The sequence below is a fragment of the Hemibagrus wyckioides genome, linkage group LG12 (assembly GCF_019097595.1).
Source record: "Hemibagrus wyckioides isolate EC202008001 linkage group LG12, SWU_Hwy_1.0, whole genome shotgun sequence".
Classification (NCBI taxonomy): Eukaryota; Metazoa; Chordata; class Actinopteri; order Siluriformes; family Bagridae; genus Hemibagrus; species Hemibagrus wyckioides.
Genome location: NC_080721.1, coordinates 1,818,550 through 1,844,418, shown reverse-complemented (window position 1 = coordinate 1,844,418; position 25,869 = coordinate 1,818,550). Strand labels below are relative to the sequence as shown.

At 37.2% G+C, this 25,869-nt stretch overlaps 3 protein-coding genes and 1 long non-coding RNA gene across 6 annotated transcripts in view; 2 read left to right on the top strand and 2 right to left on the bottom strand.

The window, feature by feature from the left end:
* Positions 1-1,281: 1,281 nt before the first annotated feature.
* On the bottom strand, positions 1,282-10,919 carry tekt2 (tektin 2 (testicular)). The gene is made up of 10 exons (XM_058405137.1): positions 9,049-10,919; positions 7,989-8,146; positions 7,774-7,899; positions 6,000-6,205; positions 5,757-5,900; positions 4,726-4,840; positions 4,468-4,575; positions 4,242-4,385; positions 4,073-4,152; positions 1,282-1,953 (listed from the first exon to the last, which is right to left on the bottom strand). Exons 2-10 carry the CDS (start codon positions 8,142-8,144, stop codon positions 1,749-1,751), a joined length of 1,284 nt encoding a protein of 427 aa, XP_058261120.1. The 5' UTR covers positions 8,145-8,146; positions 9,049-10,919; the 3' UTR covers positions 1,282-1,748.
* Positions 10,920-11,048: 129 nt separating this feature from the next.
* Positions 11,049-23,274, bottom strand: olah (oleoyl-ACP hydrolase). Its single transcript, XM_058405138.1, has 7 exons — positions 23,062-23,274; positions 22,162-22,295; positions 18,931-19,069; positions 18,132-18,231; positions 17,438-17,607; positions 13,157-13,239; positions 11,049-11,931 (listed from the first exon to the last, which is right to left on the bottom strand). The coding sequence occupies exons 2-7, from the start codon at positions 22,289-22,291 to the stop codon at positions 11,789-11,791; spliced, it is 765 nt and encodes a 254-aa protein (XP_058261121.1). The 5' UTR covers positions 22,292-22,295; positions 23,062-23,274; the 3' UTR covers positions 11,049-11,788.
* On the top strand, positions 14,483-15,801 carry LOC131362844 (uncharacterized). The gene is made up of 4 exons (XR_009206245.1): positions 14,483-14,638; positions 14,799-15,123; positions 15,264-15,371; positions 15,455-15,801. It is a non-coding gene; the product is annotated as an uncharacterized LOC131362844 (long non-coding RNA).
* Positions 23,275-24,163: 889 nt separating the features above from the next.
* ago3b (argonaute RISC catalytic component 3b) overlaps positions 24,164-25,869 on the top strand; it is a 26,419-nt gene continuing 24,713 nt past the window's right edge. For all 3 annotated transcript variants that reach the window (XM_058404563.1, XM_058404562.1, XM_058404564.1), the window contains exon 1: positions 24,164-24,720. In XM_058404563.1, the coding sequence (XP_058260546.1) occupies positions 24,702-24,720 (19 nt within the window). In that variant the 5' untranslated portion in view covers positions 24,164-24,701. The remainder of the gene's footprint in view (positions 24,721-25,869) is intronic.

The following is a 25,869-nucleotide window of genomic DNA, read 5'->3' as shown; positions in this document are numbered from 1 at the left end:
AAGCGCTATACAAATAAACTGAATTGAATTGATTTTCTGATCTTGATGAAAGCATGTTCAGATGGTTCAGCGCTTTGTATCTGTTTGAGCTGAAGGTGATGCAGGATAAATGATACAAAAAAAGTTGCTGGTGTTTAAAATTCACAATTAAGAATCTTAAGGCTCCACCACCAGATTTTGGTGCCTTGGCTCCTGCCTCATTTACCCCATATCTGCTCCCTGGCTCATCTGGGAATCTGGTGGACATTTTGATTTTGCTCAGAAGTGCTGGACCACCTCGGGACCTGGGGGAGATGCTAGTAGACGCTTGTGGAGCAGCACCTTTAAGGAGGAGATTAGCTCACTGCGCTAACCCTCACACTTCATGTCTTTGTTTACTTTGCTGTGTGTGTTTTGCTTTGCTTCATTTCTCCCTCATGCTTTTTACTCTCTCTGTTTTCAGTTTCTTGATGAGGTATATGCTTAAGTTTGTCCTGTACTCCTGATATCTGTGTTTACTGACCTGTTTGTTTCCCAGGTTCACAGGAACATCAGAGTCTGTTCTCTGACCTCAAACCTGCCTTCAATCAGATCTCTCCTTAAAATTGAATCAAACTGCGAGTTTAAGTGTGCTGTGGCTACGTGGATTCAGCTGGACAAAGCAGATATGATGTAGATGCTGGACAAACGGGGAGAAGTGTCACATTTCTGTTAAATATAACAATATATTGATAATATACCACCAACTCATGGCTGAACACCAGGAACAGACTGGAGAAGGAGATTTACTGCTGATTTCCTGTATGACTCAAGATCAGTCTGAAACTGGGGTGAAAATAAACACATATTATCTGCCGTGAACAGATCACGTGTGCTAAACAGATATAAATGCAATAAAAAAGAAAATAAAAAAAATGAATCTGCCTGGTCAGGGTAAAAAAAAATAAGATAAAAAAAGAATAAAAAATAAAATAAAAAATAGAATAAAATAAAATAAAAAATGAGTCTGCCTGGTCAGGGTAAAAAAATAAGAAAAAAAGAATAAAAAATAAAATAAAAAATGAATCTGCTTGGTCAGGGTCAAAAAATAAGATAAAAAAGAATAAAAAATAAAATAAAAAATAAAATAAAAAATGAATCTGCTTGGTCAGGGTAAAAAAATAAGATTAAATTTTTTTTTAAATAAATAAAAATTAAAATAAAATAAAAAAGAATCTGCCTGATCAGGGTCACAGTGGCTTAAATTAGGAGGGTAGAATGTTATTTTTAATATTGTATTTTATTTTTTTGTATATTCATACAAGCTACACACACTGTGCAAGCAAAAACTTAAAGAGCATGATTTTGGTTTTTTTATGTTTGTTTTTTTGACCAATTATGACCAAGTATTAGCTTTTAATTATAAATGCTGCCTGAAAAATTGACTGGACTTGCCCAGAGTGGATTGGACTGGATTAGACTGAAAATGTTTTTTTACTGGACTTGACTGGACTTGATTGAATTGAAATGAAAATTTGTCCAGTGTTTTCTGTTTTTGTTTTTATATTATATGTGCATTCTCTAAATCAGATATGTGTAACATAAAATGAATTCTGTTTCTCATAACACGCTTAATGTCTTAAGTCGTAACATTACATTACATTTCAGACAGAGTATCATATTGTATCATAAACTGCAATGAAAACACATGACTGGACACATGGTCAGGTCAGTAAAAGGGACCGTTGAGAAGATCGAGCGAATATCTGATGAAGCGTGTGGCGCTGGTCTCACGCTGTGTATTTCAGCTGGAGTTTGTGCATGCCACTGGAGTTGGTGAGAGGCGACACGGCTGAAGGTTCAAATTCGTTTGGAGTCGAGTTCAGGTGCTGGCGTGTTTGCATGCTCCGTTGCTCGAGAGACAGCGCTTCCTGTTTACGCTCGAGATCCTCCAGCATCCGAGCTTCGTGTAGCTGCAGAACCTGTAACGAGTCCCTGATATAAACAGAGGAGAAAAAAGGAGGAGAAAAAAGAGAAAAGAGTAGAAAAATGCATTTTAATTTCTAAATTTATTTAGATTTATTTATATAATTTATATATATACATGTTTAGGAGCATTGCTAAGCCTTTTTCATTGAGGAATGAGCCCAGTAAACTGTTGCTGTGCCCCAGTAAACTTTTCCTCTTATATTATTGTCTGATGATGCGTTTGATAATAGACTTTCCTTATCGCTCAACATTATCATTTAAATTATTTAAAACATGAAGGCTGATTGTAAAATATATTATAATATCCTGCACATAAAATTCAGTCATACACCTCACCCCATCATGGACTTTCAGTCAAACCGTAATTCATAATACTGATTTGTAGCTGAGGATGAGGAGCAGAAGCTAGCATGTGAACGCTGGCTATCTGTGTTAATGAGCAGGATGTGAATGTGTGTTCAGTTAAAGGAGGATATCCTGTTCTCCAGATCGATCACTGCTTAAAGAATGCTTGCTTATCTCTTTTAATTTGCCACATATGATGTCCAAGGTGCGAGTTCCAAGGTATAAAAAATACAGAGTTTGTCATCAAGCAAACAGCAGCCAGTTTCGATAACTTAAGAAAATGTAAAATTTTAATGAAACAATCTGTAGCACAAACTTACATTACTGTTTGTTACATGATATGATTCAAAACATAAATAAATAAATACTCTCAAGGTCACCAGAATTAAATGCTTTGTTGCTGTCATTGCAAATTTTTTTAGCACTCATGTCGCGGCCCAGTACTGATCAAATGTCCTGTTTAATGTCATTAAAAAAAAAGGATGTACTTTTATTGGTTTCTGGCCTTTTCACTTTTTTCTATACACTAGAAGGATGCAAGCTTGAATTATTAGGAAAAAAATGAAACGCGTTTCTGTTAGATACCTGCCATATTTTCTCCTCTTTTCTATTCCTATTTTAAGCTCTGCTACACTGCTACTTTACAGCATAATGGCAGAAATGTCAAACTTATTTCAGTTGTTTTTCTATATATTTTATTATATGTGAAGGCTTTTCTAAATCCTGCATCTTTAACAGAAATAAATATAATAACTTGATGCCAAAACTGATCAATCCTGCCCCACAAATGTAGTTAAATTAATGAAATAAGTTCATTCATATTTCCCTGATGTTAGTGATAAGGATATATAATATAATAACACATTATGAGAACTCTATGGTTCCGACAGTGGTCCTTAATGTGGAGCATTATGAAGCTGAATAAGAAAAAAATTACATTTAAAAAATTGCATTTACACAAGAAACGTGATGCTCGTGGCCAGTCCACCAACCCAAAAATAAATAAATAAATAAATAAAAATATATTGATTTTATTTATTATTATTATTATTATATTTTTGTTATTATTATTTTATAATAATAATAATAATAAAAATTTGCATCTGCAGCACTAAAATGGCTCAATTAACACGACAGTTTTGCCTTGAAGCTTTACCATCAGCGCTCTTCCAGTCTTTATGGAGTTTTATCTGTGTTTAAATCCTGCCACTCCTGCACCACTGAGCAAAGCCCTTACCTCTCAACTGCTCGGTTGTGTAAATGAGATAAAATGTAGGTCAGTGTGGATAAAAGCGTCTGCTGAATGCTGTAAATGTAGATGTGCTGTGAGGACGCTTATTACTGTCTGGACTATTAAGATTTACTAACAGACTTTATGTGAGTATAAAGCGAAAAGTAAACATCAAGCATGATCGAAAAACATCAGGAGATGATTTTCAGTTCAGAAACTTTTACACTTCACTGAAACTTTACTTAAAGAACATAAATATTGGCACCCATGATAGTAAGAGTTTCCTCACCTTCTAAATCCAAAAGGAACTGATTACTTAATCAACATTAGGTTTTATTTGTTTACCACTTTATCTGTTTTAGCATTTGTTTGTGTCTTTTTGTACGTTTCTTAATGTCTAGATCCAGCCATAAATAAATAAAAGTTTCAGTAACTAAAGTTTCAGTAGCCTTGTGTATTTGCCTCTCAGGTATTTGTGGCATATTTGAACTGAAGCTTCAACACGAGTGAAATCAGACCCTGTGGTAGATTTACAGTAGAGAGACTCACTGAGCCTGTGCCAGCTTCTGTTTCAGAGCCACGATAGACGAAGCAAGCTGTTTATTCTCCTCCAGTAACCCGTTCTGCACCTGGGAAGAGTGCATTAGGGTGAATCTGAGCGATTAGAGTCAAACATTAAACAAAATCGGATGGTAAAAGGAACCACGTGAACGTTTACCTCGTCTCTGCACAGGTCCATGCCGGGCCTCCTGGTCCTGTACTCCAAGCGAGTGTGCACCAGTTTCAGGGGAGCCATCTTAGATTGCACGTCCCTCTCCAGTCTAAGAACGTCTTCCTTCAGCTCATTGATCTCATCCTGGGTCTGACGGACAGGACACACTGAACAGAACCTACTGGAAATGAACCTACCAAGAGTGAGATAGACACTGAGGAAGACAGCTTACAGATTTGATCTGCCACTGAAGCTCCTGGTGAGCCTGCTCCAGCTGGTGAGTTCGCTTCCGGGAGGCGAACTGAGTGGCAATGCGCTGAGACTCTAATTCATTTTGCACCTGTGGGAAAAACAGATACGGGGTTTAAACACCTCAAGCTCTCGTCGTCTTTTTCATCCTGTAAGGAAATGAGTAAGGTACACCTCACAAGAAGCAAGATAATCAGTCTCAAAGGTATATGGAAGCAGACTGTACATTTCAGCTACATACCTGTGCTATAGTGATATTAATATTCTCTCTCAGATGTAGAGAAGCTTGCATTTCTTCCTTGGCTTGAGTTATGTTGTGCTGGCTGAACTGCATCCACTGCTGAGGTGTTGTGGAACTGCAACCATTTAGAAGTAGCCTTTATTCGTCACATATACATTACTGCACAGTGATGTCTCTCTTCACATATCCCATCCTTGGGAATGGGGTCTGAGTGCAGGGTCAGCCATGATGCAGCACTTCAGAGCAGGGGGGTTGAGGGCCTTGCTCAAGAGCCCAGCTTTGGCTTGGTAGTGCTAGGGCTTGAACCCTGATCTTCCAATCAACAACCCAGAGCCTTAACCACTAGAGCTACCACAAGCAGGGCTACGCTAGTTACTATATGAACCAAGAAGGGCCTCCACTTGCAGGTTTATTGAATAAATAAATAAATAAATAAATAAATAAATAAATAAATAAATAAATATGAATATATAAATGAATAACGAAACAAAAATCACAAAACAGGGGAACTACTTGCCACTGAATAAGAATGATTTCTTTTTTTTTGAGTAAATTTAACATTTAGACACGTATTGTCCTGTTGTCACCCCAGTTCAACAATTCAAATTGTGTTGCAATCAGATGAAGACCAAAACAAACGTTCTATCCAAAAGCACTATCTGGGCACTGCAAAATAAAGATAAAACATCAGTACTTTCTGTAAAATCTACTGGTGGCATATACAGATTAGAAAATCAGTTCAGAAAATTTCAGAAGTTTGGTTGTGGCCTGCAAAGAGATTTAAACATTTACTAAATGACTGATAAATGAAAATTGTTGCTTGACCAAAAACCAGTAGTCGTAACTGAAGAATATTTCATATTCACAAATATAAGAACAAAATAGATTCTGAAATATACTACAGTTAATATAACCTACTGGACTATGGACTATACTGTATGATGTTAAACAATATCATGTAATTATGTCAAATGTTCTTTATAGGAATGAGAAGATTTAATGGGCGTAAGGGAAGTAAAAGCAAAGCTCACCCAGGAGGAACTCTGGTGGGATTGGGCTTCAGCGAGATCTCCGAGGACGTCACAGAGAGAGACAGGCAGGACATGTCTACATCCAAAGCCTCCGCCTTGTGCTGGAGGTCAAGAGTCAGTTGATGACGAGCTTCCTGCAGCAAACTGAATATACCAGTAAGGACTTTTAGGGACTGTACATTTCTGTGTAATTGTTAATTAATATTTCTCATTTTGTTCTGTTTATCTTTCTCCATTTCTCACCAGAGTTGTTTAAACGCTTGGTCAATGTTTTGCTGTAGGACCTGTTGTGCCTTATGAATCACCTCCACCTCCTTCTTTAGCTCTGCTTCCACTGGGTCACTAACCAGCTCATTTTCTCGACGACCCTCCCTCAAGGTCAAACACTCATTAGTGACCTCTAAAGGCAACACTGTGGATGCGAGAGCACGCTCTGCTGCTTCCTTCGTCTAGAAACACAAACACATTCAACATCTTTTATGAAACAACATTGTCATTGTGAATCCCTAGCTGGAGAAAGTCAAGGTGGTCATGATATAGAATTATCTTGGAGCTGATTCACTCTTATGAATGGAAATGCACATGACACTCCTCATTTTAGTCCCAAACAGGTCAATATACCAACTGTGGGACTTTCTTGTCAGTAATATCTGCTGTTTCTCGTGTGTTTTTTTTCCCCTGAAATGTAAAAGCATTATCCTAGGCACGAATGTTGAATAAAATTTTTACACAATAACTAATGCTGTTATGCTAATATTATAGTATATGTGGTGACCCTTTTTTCATGACTTTGCTAATCTCAAAGAACTATCCAATAACCTGCTATGTGTGTTATGATGTAACACTCGGGGGAGGGGCTTCTTTTCAGGAAGAGGACAATGGAAAATCTAGAAAATTTCAGGAAAAACTTGCATTAATAATTACCCTGGGGGTGAGATATGTAGTTATGGTTTATCTTTTATGGACAGTTAAATGAACTGTGGCAGGAAACGTCTGCGTTGTGTTATGATTTATTCAGGCTAGGCTCATTCACAGGAGTCAGACGCAGGTAGATATTATGGACAGGAAAGGGCTGCTGGGAAATCCCAGGGGATCTTGAGGACAGTGAGCTTGAGGGAAATGACTCAGAGGAAAAATGGGCATCTGATACAGGTCTAAATCAGTCAACTGTCAGGTTAAATAACACTTTTATGGCCATGTTAGTTGACATATTTCACTACATACAGGTTACAGGTCCAATGGCGATATATAATGTAGTAAGTCAAATGTTCCATTTTTTTCCAAAATCATCTCTGCTTAGAATAATTTTTAAGTCAAACATCCTGTATGTTCATCATCTGGTGATGTCAGCACAGAGGAAACTGGAGAGTAAATGTACCGTACTGAGAAAACAAACTGACTCCGGTTCTCACAGAACAATCAAAATAAAGAGGTGGTGGAAAGAACAGCAATGAGAAATACATACAAGGTTCTTCCAAATGTGTTTAACTTCTGACCTGGTGTGTAAAAAAGTGAACTTTTGGAACGATCGTATAGCATAGTGATGAAATTTTGAAATAGAAACATCGTTAAAAATCTCTGTTAAAGTTTCTGTATCAGAATTTTTTTTTTTTTCCAGTAAAACATTCATCCATCCATCCATTGTCTATACCCGCTTTATTCCTAATTAGGGTCAGGGGGATGTGCTGGAGCCTATCCCAGCACACACTGGGCGAAAGGCAGGGGTACACCCTGGACAGGTCTACAGTCCATCACAGGGCCACACATATAGACAGACAACCACACACACGCACACACACACACACACAGCAATAAAACATTATTTATGTAATTTCCTTTTATTAATGTTTCATGAAAATGACTGTGATTTCATAAGAGAAGACAATAAAGAAAAAAGGAAAAAATAATAATGAATATCTTATATAATGTATAAATATATACTGTAAATAAAATGAAAATAGTAGTAAAAATATAGATATTCAAACTCAACAATGAGCTGTGTAATAACTCTACCCACTAGCGTGAGAGCATCCATTTCTGTGTCCACTTCCTCTGCACAGGTTTCCAGGCTCTTCTTCCAAAGTGTGATGTCACTAATTCTGTCACTGAGTCGACGATTGCTGTCATATTCACCCCAGGTTGTCTGAGAGACGCAGAATAAACTCATAAACCTGCACTGTGTTTAGAAAAGTCTTTTTTTTTTTTACCCCACTCCCATTTCAAATGGATTACCTTATTGGCGGTGTCATTACCCAGAGCCCTGCCCTCCAGCCGTATCTCATGTGACAGGTGTCTTGTTTGCTCAGCGATGACCGAGAGCTCGTTATTGACCTTCATCCAGTCAGGCACAGTGCAGCGCAGGCTTGGCTTTATGCTCAACATGGCCATGTCTGCTGAGCCAACAGAAATAACATGACACATGTAAATCAATCAGTCAACCAATCAGTAAGGATCACTAAGGAAGGTCATTTAATCTGAACGCTTTTGGACAATCAGTTTTTGAGCAAATTACCCAAAAATGCACTGGGTAAAAGAAGTAATGTTACATAACAAACCACTTTTCAGACAAAAACATAATGTAGTAACATAATGAAAGCATAATCGAGACGTTCCAAAACAAGAAACAAGCGTCACAGAGTTTTCTGAAGAACTGTGCCAGCTTCTCAGACACTGTCAGAAACACACAGCAGCCATGTTCCGTCCAGTTACTACTGCATTTACGGCTGTTTATTGTAATGTACAGGCTTGTCACTGACCTCATTTAGTGTGCCACTGTTTACGTCTCTCTACAGCAGGTTGTCTTAATGCAGAAATATTTCACTTTCTTCTTTAATCATGCCTAATGCCTATGCAAAGTACTATATACGAATAAGAAATAACAGGCAGTAATGTGTTTCTAACAACAGAACGGAGTTTCATTCCGATTTTTTTATTATTGCAATCTGAATTGCCACTATGAAACTACTGAAAAGCATTAAATCTGCATATGTAAGATAAATAGATTAATTTCTGCGAGTAGATACACACTATAGGCTACAGACCCCAACAATAAAGATACCACAATGTCATTTTTCCTTGTACCATCGAAGGTGTAATTGTGTACACATGTAGTTTAATTAAGTACAGATCAATGGTCAATTAAGGTCCAATTATGTAGTTTAGAGTAAAAAAACAAAAAAAAGATACGAAAGATATACCCAAGGTACAAAATAAGCAGGCTTGAATGTACCACTCAGTGGGAAAGTACCGCTTAGTATCTGTTATTTTATTTGTTTTCGTGATTTTTACTTACCTGAATTTTTCTGCAAATCGCACGCGCCCTTTCCGGGGTGTTTTTAAACACTAAACAAGACTGAAGCGCGTCCGGTCTCCAGGAAACTAAGCGGCGCACGTGCAACTTAATACTCAGGCTGCCATGGCAACGCGGCAGAGTTTGGTGTTACAGCTCTAAACTAAACGGTGTTTAAGAAGAACACGCACGTATTTGTTTATTTATTTTTGTTTACACGAACAATCTATTTTGGTTGTTAAAGTGGATCATTGCAAAATGATTAAATATCATATAAATGCACGCGCGCGCGCGCTCTGTACAAAGCCTTAAATGGAGCTTCGTTATAGTACAGGCTGATAAATAATTCAGTAATGTCAGCACTTATAATGATATAATCTCTTCAGTAGGTATAAAGTATTATATTAAAGACTGTGCATGGAATGTTATTAATGCATAATAACTCCTTACAAATGTTTCTCTGGACAACATGACCATTACACCCTCATGTGATTCTTCCTTAATTGTATAGTGTCTCTGTGTGCTGTACCGTTACAGTCTCTCTTCACTGCTTCAAACCTGTATGAAGCAGTGAAGCATGAAAAAGCACACAGCATGAAAGCATGAAAAAGCACACAGAGCTCCATGAAGACATGGTATAGAGGTTAAGGTTAGAGTGGAAGAACTGGAGTGTCCTGCACAGAGCTCCTGACTCTGACCTCAACCCCACTGAACACCTTTGGGATGAACTGGAACACCGACTGAACCCCAGACCTCCTCACTCTTACAACATCAGTGTCTGATCTCACTAGCTGAATGATCACTGATCCCCCACAGACACAATCCAACATCTAGTGGAAATAGAAGGCTTCACAGAAGAGAGGAGTGGAGAGGATTATAACAGGATAGAGGGAATAAATCTGGAAGGTAAGCACATATGAACATATGGCTGTGTAGTGGATGTGGAAGTAATATTGGAATATTCATAAAAACAGCAAAGATTATTAGACTATTGAGTCATTTAGGCAAGAGGAATACACATACACACATAACTGGACATAGTGGAGTCAGGTGCAATAAAAGTAGCCTTTGTCACATATACATTACTGCGCAGTGAAATTCTTTCTTCACATATACTATCCTGGGAAGGTTGGGGTCAGAGCTCAGGGTCACCCCTGGAACGGTGGAAGGTTGGAAATACTGAGGCTTGAACCCTGATCTTTCAATCAATAACCCAGAGCCTTAACCACTTGAGCTACCATCACCCCCAATGCATGCTACAATTAAGCATCTAACATCCTCAGCATCTGATCAGGATGGTAAAGAAAACAACAAGCAGCAGCATCAAACCTGCTTCAACTGATAAGTGTTTCAATGAGGAAAAAGTGGCACCTGTGTGAGAAAGACATCAGAAAATAGTGTTAGAAATCCTTCAAAGCACACATGCACTGACCGTGATGCTTGTGCATTAATGCAATACTTGCAAGAGCAACTGTTCAGCTTCATGTGACCAAGAACATCAATACAGGATGTGATTAGAGCTGATGTGCATGAACACCTCATTAGAAAGATGAAAGTCAAAACAATAAGCAATGCAAGAGTGAAAGCTTGGCCTCTACAGGGAAGGAGTCTGTGGCTGTGGTCTGGATCAAGGGGTGTCCAATCTTATCCGCAAATGGCCGGTGTGGGTTAGGTTTTCATACCAATCAAAGAGGAGCTACACCTGATTCCACCTCTTTAATCGACTCATCTTGGCTTTCAGTATACGGCTTCTGCTCAGGTGGAATGAAAACCTGCACCCACACTGGCCCTTTGATTGGACTGGACACCCTTGGTCTAGATATTTGTCAGATTTACTGATGAGGTAAGAAGCAAAAAAGATGAGGTAATGTGCTGTCACATATTAATAATAATAATAAGAAGAAGGGACATGGAGTGAATTCTTCTTCTTATTATTATTATTATTATTAAGATATAAAATGTTATGTAATATACTACTATCACATTTATTAAAAAACTTTGCATTTTTATTTATTCAAATAAATTTTATTTGTTTATTTAATACATTTTAATTTATTCAAACATATTCATGTATAACTGCTGTCCAATATGACGTCCGATTAATAGATATTTCTAACGTATTTCATTACCTCAGCACTTCTAGGAAAGTGAATGGATGATGGTGATGATGATGATGATGATGATGATGAGATCCAGTCCAAGACTCCTGAGTGAGGATTTTAATGACTACTTTCTGATTTCAATAACTAATTAATCATATCATCATACAAGCGAGAGCCCTAATATTTTAATCGTTGTGCATCTTATTGGCTCATGATTAACCTTATTAAATGTCTAGTGTTTGACTAAGCTCAGTGTACACATGAGTGATACAGATGATTTTTGTCCATTTTAGAAAAGAAATCATAATCAGTGAAGAAGAGATTATAATCAGACGAGAAACTGATCAGATTCAGAAGTGACATTTCACAAAAATTGAAAATTAGCTAACAAGTACTGTATATGTAAATGATCTTAACTGTAAGAAATCCTTTACTAGCATGATGTCTATCAAATAGGTCTGATTAAGGTGATAATTAATGAATGAATTAATGCTCATATATAATTATGAAATATAGGAATGTCTTGCGTGATTTCTAGGATTTCAACTAAGACTCTCAGGTTCATGCTTTCCCTTTAAACATGTTCAGTAGCACAACACTTGGTTTGTAAAAACCCCAGGAGGAGTGACAATCCAAAATTTCTACAAGTAGTCCATCTCAGCTGTCTCTATATGTTTTGTGATGTAGTCCAGTATGACCTTCTCATTTGCTGAGTCTTTTAGATAGAAGTGTGATCCAGGCAGCATCTGTACAGAGAAATCTCCACTGGTCATGTCTTTGAATGCTGCAATGCAAGACATATGAACATGTAATAAACATTTTATGAACGGTGAGAACATACCTCCTGTTCTTTCTTCATTCTTAGGCTCTAATGTTTAATACCCAACGTAATTAGACATGGTGTTTCCTTCTAAAGCTTCCTGAAAACCCATTTCTAATTGAAACCTTGTACCCACCATGAGTGGTGAGTATCTGCTGGAAGTTACAAAGTGACTGTATGATGTAGTGTTAATAAAATAAAAGCACGTGCTGATGTCTATTTACATTTCACAACATAAATCTGTGTTATACAAGACTGATATTCACCATCCTGATGGATGTCCCGTGTTCACTGCTTTATATGTAAATATATGCAAATTTATGTAGATACACCGATCAGGTATAACACTGTGAGCAGTGACCGGTGAAGTGAATCACACTGAGTATCTCCTCATCATGGCACCTGTTAGTGGGATATATTAGGCAGCAGGTCAACATTTTGTCCCCAAAGTTGATGTTAGAAGCAGGAAAAATGGACAAGTGTAAGGATTTGACCAAAAGGGCCAAATTGTGATGGCTAGACCACTGGATCAGAGCATCTCCAAAACTGCAGCTCTTGTGGGGTGTTCCCGGTCTGCAGTGCATGACAGGTCAGAGCTGTTTTGGCAGGAAAAGGGGGACCAACACAATATTAGGCAGGTGGTCATAATGTTATGCCTGAATGGTGTATGTATATGAGCATGCTTTGTGCACAAATTTCCCACTGGGATGAATAATGAATGAATGAATGAATGAATGAATGAATGAATGTATGTATGTATCTATCTCTCTCTCTCTCTCTCTCTCTCTCTCTCTCTCTCTCTATCTATCTATCTATCTATCTTCTTCACTCTTTGAGCCTGTATCAGTTTGACTGTTTTAATTGATGCCTTTAATGCATTTGAGAAGCTCTCCAGATAAAAATCTAGGTTCTTCCTATAAACCATAATTCTCAGCTCATTTAACATCTCAGTGTGAAATGAATAAATAGAAATATAATCATGATTCTTGATAATATGCTTCATAACAGAGTTTTTTGTATGTCTTCTCTCTGAATTAGATGGTTTAGGGAAGATTTGGCTGTGTATTTTGCTTGCAGTTATGATGCTGATGCAGTATCCTGTCTCCTCTTTAGGACTGATGGAATAATAACGCTGGCACATGTGCAGTAAATCAGAGCGCAGGACATCCTGCACCCCTGCACCTCTCACCTTGCAGGTCATGTGGCAAATCCTCCTTGCCGTCAAAGCATGACACTGGACATGACAGGAAAGGGGATGTTGGTCTGCTAGACCTGCAAGTCACACACACACACACACACACACACACACACTTTAATTAAAGTGTGTAAAATAGCACTTGATCTTTTTATTCTTTGTTGTCAGATGTCAAAATTATATTTTTGTTAATTCTTTGTACTCTCCTGATTCCAAGGAGTTCAAGAACATTAAAGGAAAGATACGAGTTAGATAACACACCGCAAAAAGTGAAATCTAAGTAAGGTAAAATATCTTAAATCAAGGCAATATATACTTGTTTTTTGTCTGACAAGATATTTCTGCTAACCAGGCTGTTTTCATGTGAGAACGTTTCACTTATTTCAAGCTTTTTTATCCTAAATTATCTTGATAAGTTATTATACCTTGTTAGTGAGATTTTATTACTAGTTCTGAGTATCTTAATGCTTAAAACAAGATTTTAAAGCTTTTTGATCAATAATGATAAGTACAAAACTGCTTTGCTGAAGTCCTGATTTCTTATTTTAAGCATTTTCCTTTTCATCTCTTCACATATTAAAGACAGATGATAGCCACACTGAATTCACAGTTTTTTTGTCATTACAGCATGGCTATCATGTATTCCTCTAGACAGTACAGTACAGTACAGTACAGTACAGAACAGTACAGAACAAAGTTTGCCATTACATTCATTTGACCAACACCATGTGGAAATACCTGATAATGTTGTACCATTGATACATTTTATGTAATATACATTTAAAACCTCAAAGAAATCGCAAACAGCCAGTATTTTACAAAGATTTTGATTGCTTATTTAAAGAAACCACACAGTGCAATTAGTAATGCACTACAAACAAGTCTGGAACCAAATATCTTCTTCTATCCTGAGTCAGGCCTTAACCAGCCCAAGATTACAAGATTGCTTTAAGAGCATTTTTGTATCTGGGGAACACACTACCAGTCATTTGAAATGTTGTACAGTTCCATTACTTCCCTGAATGAACATATCTGACTTGAACATAAGTTTGGCCCTTGTTGAAAATTGTGTAATAAGAGGTAACATCAGTCCGCTTTTCAGCATCCACTAGTTCAGTGGCCTGTGCAAGTAACTGTCTTGATGCAGTGTTAAGCCAAGGTCAGGTCATTTATGAATATTTTCATTAGTTATATATCAGTGGGCAGTCAGATGATGATAGAGGGAGGAAGGAAAGCCTGATGACATAAAACTTCAGGAAGGAAAGCCTGATGACTGTGTTAATATCAACATGACAATTTATGCCTATAAACCATGTTATTAGTTGCTGATTACTTAAATATTTACCATATCATTTAATGTGTTTTTCAGCTGCTAATATAAGCACAGAGATGCTGTCCAGCCTCTCTAAGGAGGATTTGCGAGCGCACTTCTTCAGAAGGTGAACCATTTGGAGACATACTCATGAGGAAAATGAGGTAATGTAGGTTCATTTGGGAGACATTTAGTCTAACAATGCAGTGTTTTCTTTTATCAAAGAAATATTTCCTGGCCATCATGGTTTATTTGAAGCTAATATTGGGGGGTGTTTTTGCCTTATAGTTATTACTGAATAAATGTACTTCATGTCTTAAACAGGGTCAAGAATCAGACCTATGCAGACCTCTTCCTCCAGTCCCCTCTCCTCTCAACCCACCCATCACTCTCCATCTCCTGACCCTTCTCCAAACGCAAGAAACCAACATAGTGCCACTAGGACCATACAGCTTGTCAGTCCACAGTATGTCATATACACAGACACAGAGTTGGAGCAATCAAGAAGCACCTTTTTTGAAAAACAGCATGCTGGACAAGAGAGAGAGCAGAAGGGGATGGCTTCCAGTATTCATGCACCCGTGAACTCACAGTCTCAGAGTACTACCCAATGCTGTGGGACAAATCTGCAGCCAGTGGAGCTGAGTGGGTAAGTCACTAGTCAGGTATTCATTACATTTCCAAACACAGTACTGTTAGATATATGGCAGCCAAGGTGCAAACATCTGACACTCAGAATAGGAGGAATGTGCTCACTCAGTCAAATGACATTAATTTTGTTTTTAACAGTGAACCACTCACTTGCTAAAGGCTTTACCAGATAAAGGCTGTTCCAATCACCTGTGGCTCCACCCGAAGTTAGGACATGCAAGTGAAGCTATGTTTCACATCCTTGAGGTAAAAGCATTTGAGAATAAATGAGAAACTTCATATTACTTAATTCATATTACTTACTGTTTTCTCCTCTGTGTTTATATCAGTCTAAAGAAGATCCAAACACCTTTCTTCAGACGAGACCACTCTTCAGCCCTGTCATGATTGTCTGTGAAACCAGTTGCTTACTGGCTACTGGAACCATGCCTGTGGTAACCTTCCCGAAAGAGGACATCTATGCTAGCGTGATGTATCTCATGGCATGTTATTGTGCCTTTCACCTCACATATCCTAATCAGCACTGTTTAGATTGGTTATCTTGCCATAGATCTTAATTTTCGTTTATTTCCCCACTGATGGCCGCTATGTTGGTTATGCTACATTCTGAATGTTAATTGGTGGGTTTGTTTTAATGTTTTCTGGCATCTGAAACTACTGAGAGCCTATAGAACCAGGCAAGATATTATAAAACTGTACAGGTGATGTACAAAGCCATGGCCTTGTGTTGTTTTGTTGCATTCTTTGTTTTACTCATATGCAGCTCATGAAGTTCATAATAAAGAGGTGACAAAAAATGCATTGAAATGTATTTCTTTATTTATTTCTCTTTTTTATAAGCACAAAATTCTGATTTTATTTTAAAAATTCTAGGGTATAAAGCTTTGTTTCAAGACAGTTGTAATCCATTTAATGATAATTTAAGTATATTTTTCTACAAATTGAAAAAAGAATTCTTAAAACTTTTCTTAGTATTTAGATATATGTACTTGTTTTTAGTCTAGCTTTACTGGTTTTAAGATACAATTCCTACATATATAGCCTTATTTAAAGACAATGACACTAGCATTTACTAAATTTAAGTACTTTTCCTATATATTGAGAAAATAATTCTTAAATCTTTTCTTTGAATGAAGAAAATTTACTTGTTTTTAGTCTGGCTGCACTAGTTTTAAGACATCTGTGGGTTCTTTGAGACTAGGTATATTTACTTGTTTTAAAAATCTTGGCAAGTGAAATTTTCCTGTTCTGTTGGCAGATAATTTTGCTTATTTTAAGTCAAATTTACCCCATTTTATTCATTTCTTTTCTTGTTTTTGAGAGCTGACTTTTTGCAGTGCAGAGACCGGTGCATCAAAATACTTCAGTCGCAATGAATTACTCCTGATATTGGGATAGGCTTGGAATTTTTAAAAGATTACTGTGACATCACAACGATCATTTAGACAAAGCAGACTGCTTCAGTTCATGTTCCTCAATGCTATCACTGATAGAGTGTGTGTGTGTGTGTGTGTGTATATATAATATATATATATAATGCATATATAATATGTATATATACATTTCCATGAAATCTGCAGTGATCTGCAGTATGTATTTAATACTGACCTGAAGTGATATCCCCCAGGTTTTGTGTGTGTGTGTGTGTGTGTATTGCCACACTAACAACTTTACGACTATAATAAACAACTTTATTATAACTATAATGTCAGTGTGATCAAACTGTGGGACAGTAAACTCAGTACTGCTTCACACTCGAGCTGTTCAGATGCAAAAATCCAAAGCCAGAATCTCTGTAGCTGAAACACACCTTTCAGGAATTTCAGGACGTTTCAGATTAAAGTTTTAACTACTAACTGAGTAAGGCTCAAGAAATATAATCTTAAACTGAAAGATTATGGTTTCTGACACTAAACAGCTGAGAAGAAGCATGTAAGAAGTAAGGGGAAGTATGGAGAGTAAAATAAAATAAAAAATACATTTAAATATATAAAATAAATAAATGAAAAAAATCTAATTATCTAATAATATAAATATAATAAAATAAATAACATTAAAATAAACAGCTGATAAAACAAACCTAGAATTTCTTTTTACACTACTTATAGTTTGTTGTCAGCTTACACATACAGTACAGTATATACACACTTAAAATAACAGTCCATAAATCTATAAACTTTAATGAGCCATGCTTTGCCTTATGATTTTATTTATTTTTTTTTTTTTGGAAAAATGGCCACTAATAAATAATCTATGCTGCTTATTTACATTTACACGAAGCAAGCACTGACGTTTTTGCTGAAACCACGTACCTGTAGTTCTCTACTACGTTCAGATCTGCTCTCAAGGCTGGCAGGAAGAGCTTCAGCGCCTCAGGATTGGCCAGGATTTCAGGAGGAGTTCCTCCAAGAGAGATCATCCACTGGAGAAATTCTTCATCAGACAGGTGGCTTCTGCGTGGGCTTTGCAACCTAGTTTCAGACTGTAGAAGAGGAAGGTTGTCTATCGGCTGATGTATGTATTTCATTAATCTAATATATGTGGAAATGTATAGCACACGGATGATTCCGGTGCTTCTTTCCTTCTCGAGTAAATGTAATGATCTGAACTCCAAGTGAAACATTTCAGCTAGTCACGTTACCGCTGCTTTAGCATATTTTTTGGCTCTTCACTGGGAGACCAAGAACGCCTAAAGTTTATCTCCATACCTTTGTTTGCTATATCTATGTCCAGAAAAATAAAAAAAAGTTGTTATTTTTAAAAGGCTACGAACGTTTTATTTGGTGCTTTTACTTTGAAAGACGTCGTTGCAGTCGCTAATTAACCCTTTACATTCCATCTCCAGGTTCACCTCCACGAATAAAACACTACATGAACATTGTGTTCTGAATCATCCGACACAAAACCTTTTCCTCATTGCATCCAAGTTTGCTAATGAACCCTTTGCCCGACATGATCCATTTATTTCAGTGTACAAAAGAACCACAATCAACACATCACACTTACATAAGGTGCAGATGCTCCTGAGAGAAACACGTGCACAGGCTGGAGATCGTACACCTTCTTCACATATTCAGTGAAAGCATAGCTTGTCATGGCACCAAAACTAAACCACAGGAGAGGAGATCACAGGTTACATCCTTTTACAATGCAGACATATACACCAATCAGGCATAACATTATGACCACCTGCCTAATATTGTGTTGGTCCCCCTTTTCCTGCCAAAACAGCCCTGACCCGTCGGGGAATGGACTCCACTAGATCCCTGAAGGTGTGCTGTGGTATCTGGCACCAAGATGTTAGCAGCAGATCCTTTAAGTACAGGATACTTACAGGACGTAAAGGATACTTTGGATACATACTGACCACTGCAGACCGGGAACACCCCACAAGAGCTGCAGTTTTGGAGATGCTCTGATCCAGTGGTCTAGCCATCACAATTTGGTCCTTCGTCAAACTCGCTCAAATCCTTACGCTTGTCCATTTTTTCTGCTTCTAACACATCGGACAAAATGTTGACTCGCTGCCTAATATATCCCACCCACTAACAGGTGCCATGATGAGGAGATCATCAGTCTTATTCACGTCACCTCCCACTGGTCATAATGTTTTGCCTGATTGGTGTATATAGAGCATTAAAAATGTGAAATAAAGCTGAATTAAACTACAGAATAACAGAGATCAAGACTGGAGTGAAACATGATGTCCATGGCCATCAGATCATTGATGTTACAGCTAATGATTTGTTTTTGTTTTGTTTTGTTATTTTGACCAACAAAAATATTTTAACACACTGAAACATACCTGTGTCCAAAAACAGCAAATGGTTTCTCTTTAAGCTCCGGTAGAAGCACATCGAGGACCTCATCCAGGATCTGCTGCATGTTCTGGAGGAAAGGTTCTTTACCTCGACTTTCCCTTCCAGGCAATCGGACTGAATACACTGCAGCCAAAATGTGAAAAATAGCTGGCAAATTTACACAGGAAGAAGAATTTGTCTAGAATTATTCAGGAAAGTTGTGATGGGACACTGATGCTATTAAAATAACACACGAGGCAGAAAAATGGAAAATTTTCCATACACTATATGGCCAAAAGTATGTGCACCCCTGAGCATCACATTCAAATGTGCTTGTTAAACATTTCATTTCAGATTTATTCCCTCTATCCTGTTTTAATCCTCTCTACTCTTCTCTTCTGTGAAGGCTTCTCTTTCCACTAGATTGTGTCTGTGGGGATTAGTGATCATTCAGCTACAAGAGCATTAGTGAGATCAGACTCTGATGTTGTAAAATTGAGGAGGTCTGGGGTTCAGTCGGTGTTTCAGTTCATCCCCAAAGTGGGGTTGAGTCAGAGTTAGGGCTCTGTGCAGGACACTCCAGTTCTTCCAGTCCAACCTTAACCTCTACACCATGTCTTCATGGAGCTCTGTACTTTGTGTAGAGGAACATCATCATGCTGGAACAGGGTTCCAGTCTCTTAGTGTCCAGTGAAGAGAAAATGTAAAGCTCCAGCACACAGAGACATTTCAGACAGTTGTGTACTTCCAGCTTTGTGGCAACATTTTGGAGAAACACTACATATGAATGTGATGGTCGGCTGATGAGACAGCTCTTATTTTTTATTTTTTTCCGAATTTCACCATGTCACTGAAGTGGCTTATAGGGAAAAAACAATTTGATAAGTTATTAGTTAAAATAAAATCTGCCCTCACATTACGTCACGTCCTGAACCTCTTCAGAACACCGAGGTTATGTTTCTACTGGGCTGAAGCTTCACCCAGTGTCCAATATCCAAACACCTGGACTCTAGTCTCTACTGTCCGGTCAGTGTGGTGAGTTTAGATCAGCTGTATCATAATTAAGCCATTCACTTGAATAGACCTCAATCAGACACCCGGTTTACTGTTACACCTTCACAGACATAAGGATCAGAATCAGAATCAGCCAACTATGTTTTTACACACACAAGGAATAGTTGGTGACTCTTAAAGAACAGATATAAAATAATTACACTATACAAACAATGCTGTGCAGAAAATAATAATTTTTTTTTTTTTTAAAGTCCACCACATACAGATTATGAGGCAGGTTATAAATGTATATCAAGTGAGCGATAGTGTGTGTAATATATGGGGATGAAGCGATGAGTGAGTGCTCTGACAGTACAGTGTATTTAAATGTAAAGTAATGTTTGTAAAGAAGTGATGCCTGTAGAAGATCTGTTCCTATGCCTGGCAGTTATGGTGTATGGTGCTCTGTAGCGCCTGCTAGACGGAGTAGTTGAAAATGGTTGTGTCCAGGGAGTGATTCTTCCTGCCTGTTTCCTAGTTCTTGTGGAACAGGGAAAGAGCAATGACTTTTTCTGCTGTTTTTTTTTTACTGTTTGCTGTCCTGCACCAAACCAGATGGTGCACAGGACGGATTCAATGAGTGTAGAGCTGTATCAACAGCTCCGGTGGCAGACCATACCTCCTCTTCTGGGCCTTTTTGAGGATAGAGTTTATGTTGGACTCCCACTTCAGGTCTTGAGAAATGGTAGTTCCCAGAAACTCTATCTGTTGGATATTGCAGTAGGAGTAGTGTTGACATCACACAATTCATGTCTTACAGATCTGCATTTACTCCAGTAAAAGAGTGAGAGAGGGAATCACTTCTCATCATTCCACACTATCTCTACTGATATGAGTGTCATGTAGCATCAAAGTAGAGTTCAATAAAATGACAAGCACGCTACTTCTTAAAACATTTTTTTTTGATGTTCTACATATTTTCCAGGGAATCTGTACAAGCAACATTTTTTGTCTGCATATTTAAGATAAGGAGTATGTATCCAACTTTCTCTCTGACCTTCAGATGAGAACATGAGACTGCTCAAGCTGCAAGACCTCGACCTTGTTCCCAGAAAACAACAAGGCTTTAGCTTATCGCTCACTATTTATTAAGACTACAAATTACAGTATAAAAATCTGTTACACAAAAGCTGCACAGAGCACATGGTGTCTTCAGGATGCTCTTTAGTTCTTGAAATATTTGTAGGGGATTTGAACAAGAAGTAGGCATAACCAGGAGTGGGTGTGGTCTAAACTTTTAAATATAAGCCTGCCCTTATAATATAATATAATATAATATAATATAATATAATATAATATAATATAATATAATATAATATAATATAATATAATATAATATAATATAATATAATATAATCTTAATATTCCTGTTCTATCCTATTCTATTCTATTCTATTATATTGTTGTTTATTTCTACTCTACTTTTATTTTTATTTTGTATAATTGATAGTCTATGTTAGATTATATTCTGATATTCTTTTTATACTTGATATACTTTTTTTATTTTTAGATTCTTCTTTTCTCATTTTATTTCTTATATTTTATATTCTAATTTTACATTTTTATTTAAATTTTATTTCTTATATTTTTTATATTCTAATTTAAAAATTTTTATTTAAAATGTTTTTCTCATATTTTATATTTTAGTTTTATATTTTTATTTAAATTGTATTTCTTATATTTTATATTCTAATTTTATATATTTATTTCCATTATGGGACAGTCATAAAAAACATTTCACTACATGTTGTACTGTGTATGATTATGTATGTGACAGATAAAGTTAGAATTTTAAGGCTTCATATAGTGAAAAAAGACCTTCTTGTTCTTCTCAAGTCCCCTGAAATTCCTGGGTTTTAGTCTCAACCCGATGCCCTGTGAAAAACTGAAAGGGGAAACATTGCTTTGAATGACCGAGGCGCTTGTACTGTTATGTGGTAGCTTTGTGGTTAAGGTGTTGGACTGATCAGAAGGTTTGAATCCCAGCTGCTCCTGCTGGACCCCTGAGCAAGGCCCTTAACCTTCAATTGCTCAGTCATATAAAATGAGATAAAATGTAAGTCATTCTGGGTAAGGACGTCTGCCAAATGCCAGGAATGTAAATGTTAAATGTGCGGTGTTGTTCTGTATATGTCCGGAGCAGATGTCTACAAACAGAATGAACAAAGAAGCTTCTCAAATACCTTCGATGGACGGGTTAAGGAGTCTTCCCCAGCGTGCATAATGGATAGAGCCTCCACCTGCCCACGGAAAACAGATCAGCCTCGCTACGGCCTCGGGCCTTTTACTAAAACAGTTAATGACTTTATCCATCGCACTAGACAAAGCAAATGGAATGATTAGTTATTAGTTAGTTTTAATTACATTAAAATAAACAACTGGACAGTAGCTCAGAATCAGAAAGGTTCAGCGTATTAAAATAGAGGATGTCAAGCAAGAAAACTGAATTAAAGTCATTTCTAATCTGAATATGAGGTCTGTGTTGAATTACTGACCATAGATTTATAAAAATTAATCATTATTAGTTCATTAGATTATATCATTAGGTTTGCCCATTAAGTTCATAATGATTATGATTAGGATAATACACAGTTGATCTGCTTTCAGGTGATGTGAAGGTAAATAACCTTGAGATTAGGATCATGTGGCTATTATGTCTTCCTGATCTTTAAAGAATTGATGCAAAATAAGCTATAAGATATATGCCATATATATTTTGTCTAATCATACTTATGTAGCTATTCAATCTGTATGTAAATAAATAATGCACCCTTGGCTTTTTAGGTAATAAAAGAAGAACACGTCAGTATACGGTGTACGATTACCTTTCTGTACATTTAGTAAATTTGTACAAAATGATTCTATACATAAATACAAAAAGCCTAATAGGTTAAAAAGAAAAGGTCCTGACTGTAATCAGAGCAGACCAAACAGGTAAAATAAATAAATAAATAAACACATCACAAATCACTAATGTAAGTGTTACCAATCCCCAAATTTCCTCAAACTACCCAACACTATTATTACATCATAAGCAAAATAGTCATAAATCTGCTGACAAAGCAACACAGAAACAAACCAACCTTCTGCAATTCCCTGCTTTCCCAGTGTGACTTCAGATCTGTTCTAAAGATCATGTCCCAGTAGCTCGCACCCGGAAGTATCTGATCTCCTGAAAGAAACCACTCTGAGATGTTTACTGGTCAGTAAGATAAGGAGTGGGTTAGACTGAAACAGCTGAAACACACTAACTCCAGTCTCGACCATGAGCGGCTTCTTTTTCTTCTACGGGGATAAAATAGTTTCAGCAAAGCAACATCGCCATCTCCAGCCCACAAACCAGAAGGAAGAAGAAGAAGCAGCAGCAGATGTCCATTTCTCCGGTTTATTTCACTAAATAACAAAAAATAAATAAATAAAAATAAAAAGAGCCAGTTTTATAAATAAATAAATAAATAAATAAATAAAAAGTTGAGTATTAAACCTTGATATTTTTGTTCTATATTTTTATATTTTTGTAAAGCTGCTAAACAAACAAACAAATAAATGAATAAATAAATAAATTTAAAAAGTCTAGTATTAAACCTTGATATTTTTGCTGTATATTTTTTATATTTCTGTAAAGCTGCTTTGAGACAATGTCCATTGTTAAAAGTGATATGCAAATAAACTTAGATTTATTTATTTATTTGTATCTTTTTAAAAGCCTTTATTTCAGGTGCAAACAAAAAAAATGTATAAGATCTCTATATAAAGTATTTGTTGTAGTTCCAAAATGCAAAATCAGAAAACAAACAAACAAACAAACAAACAAACAAATAAATAAATAAATAAATAAATAAAAGTAATGAATTGTATATTATTATAATATGAGTATTTTTTTATTTCCTAAATAAAGTAATTGTTATTTATTTATTTGTTTGTTTATTTATTTTATTTATTTATTTTTTATTTAGTTCCATCACATATAAGTACAAAACATGTATATGGCAGATATAAAACAATGTCGTACAGTTTAAAGTAAGACAACAAAACATAAAATAAACATAAACATAAATATGAAACAAAACAAATAATACAATAAAAAAAAATTTAAAAAATAAATAAATAAATACCAGGACAAAAAGTGCTACATAAATAAAGAAACAACTTAATGACGCGACTCCCGGAAATGATGCGACTTCCTGATGTTGGTATTTCCGGTTGGGTCCCACCGACCGTAGTGAGATGGTAAACCGGTAACAGGACCTAAAGGGACTCGGAGTGAGAAACCGGCTGTTAGAAAAAAAATCTTCCCTTTTGGTCCAGAAACCTGAAGTTTTTAGACATAGACACGTATTTATTAATTTAGTTGTCGGAAACGGTCTGTGCATTTCAGCCGAGATAGATAGTGAGCAGAAAAAGAGAGCAAAAAAAAAACCCAGACTCTGGGGAGTGTTTAGGAGGACTGGTCATCTGGGAGCAATTAGTTACAGAGACGAGAAAAGACGAAAGGTTAGTGTACATCTGCTGACAAGAGGACACAGTGCTGAACCGAATGAACCCGAGGCCAAGCTGACCCTCAACCGACCGGGCCAGGGCTTTATCAGCCGGACAGAGAGAGAGAGACAGAGAGACCTTAACCTGGGCTGGATCAGGAGAAATAAACGAACCCAACAGCTGTCCCCTAACCCGGGTGTTGACCATCCAGAAGCAGGCTAGAATTCGGGCAGAGACCTCATGAATGGAAATCAGCACTACAGGTACGAGCCTCTTTCTCATTCCTGAAGTCCAATTATATATATTTATATTTTACTTGACCAGGAAAATGTGCAGTATGTGGTTTTAAAAAAGGAATGATTTATGCAGTGGCTAATACGTTTGACTTCCGGTCCTGTTTGTGTTTGGATGGTCATTCTGTCAATCATTTTCTTTAGCGCACACACACACACACACACACACACACACACACACACACACACACACACACACACACCAAGTGAATGAAGAGAAGAGCCACTGTAGGCCAAAGTAAGCGCGTCCACTTTTTGTAGAATACGTTGCCCTGATGTCACGCTAGCCCGTGACGTCACGCTTGCCGGTGTTGCGCGCGCGCGCGCGCAGGTGGTCAGGTGCGAGCAAGCAGGTCTGGTTGCTACGCGCCCCGTCGTCATGGAGACTCTCCGTGACCGGCCACCTGCTGTGTCACTACAAGTGTAACGCTACATGTTTTAGCCCTGAAAAAGATTTTGGTCATGGAAGAAAAGTTGTAGAATAAATATGAATTGAACTAAAAATAAATTCTAATATAAAAAATAATATTTCGCCTCGTTTTGCTCATTTGCATTTGGCCACGCCCACAAGACTCCATAAAAGGTCAAGTGCACAGACAGCTGGGAGCAGGAAATGAACAACCAGGGTACATGTTAGCTGAGGCTCCAAAAAACTCTAATGTAAATTAATAAACAAGATCCAGCACCATGGAATTAGAAAGTCTGTTGCAAATATGGAATGGTGCACAAAGCTTAAATTCTGGATCATTATTCATGAAGGGTGCTAATAGTTTAGGATTTGGGCGTGTGGCGTCCGTGTAGGAGTGAACGCTGGGCTCAGCTGGGTTCTGATGGTATTTAATGATATTGCGTCTCGTTCATGCAGGTGTGCTTTTGATTATATATGGAAGCACCTGTTTTGCTCTTATGGCTTGTTGCTATAGACTCTGTTGCCATGGAGAGGAGGAGGAGGAGGTGGTGGTGGTGGGGTGAGCCACATGGGTTCAGTTGGTATGGCAACATCTCCCAAGGAGCTGGAGTTCCTTCCACCATCAACACATTTTTTTGGCGTATCTCCCATACAGAGCTTTCACTCTCACAGAGAGATTCACTCGCGCCATGTGCAGAGCTTTCACCAGA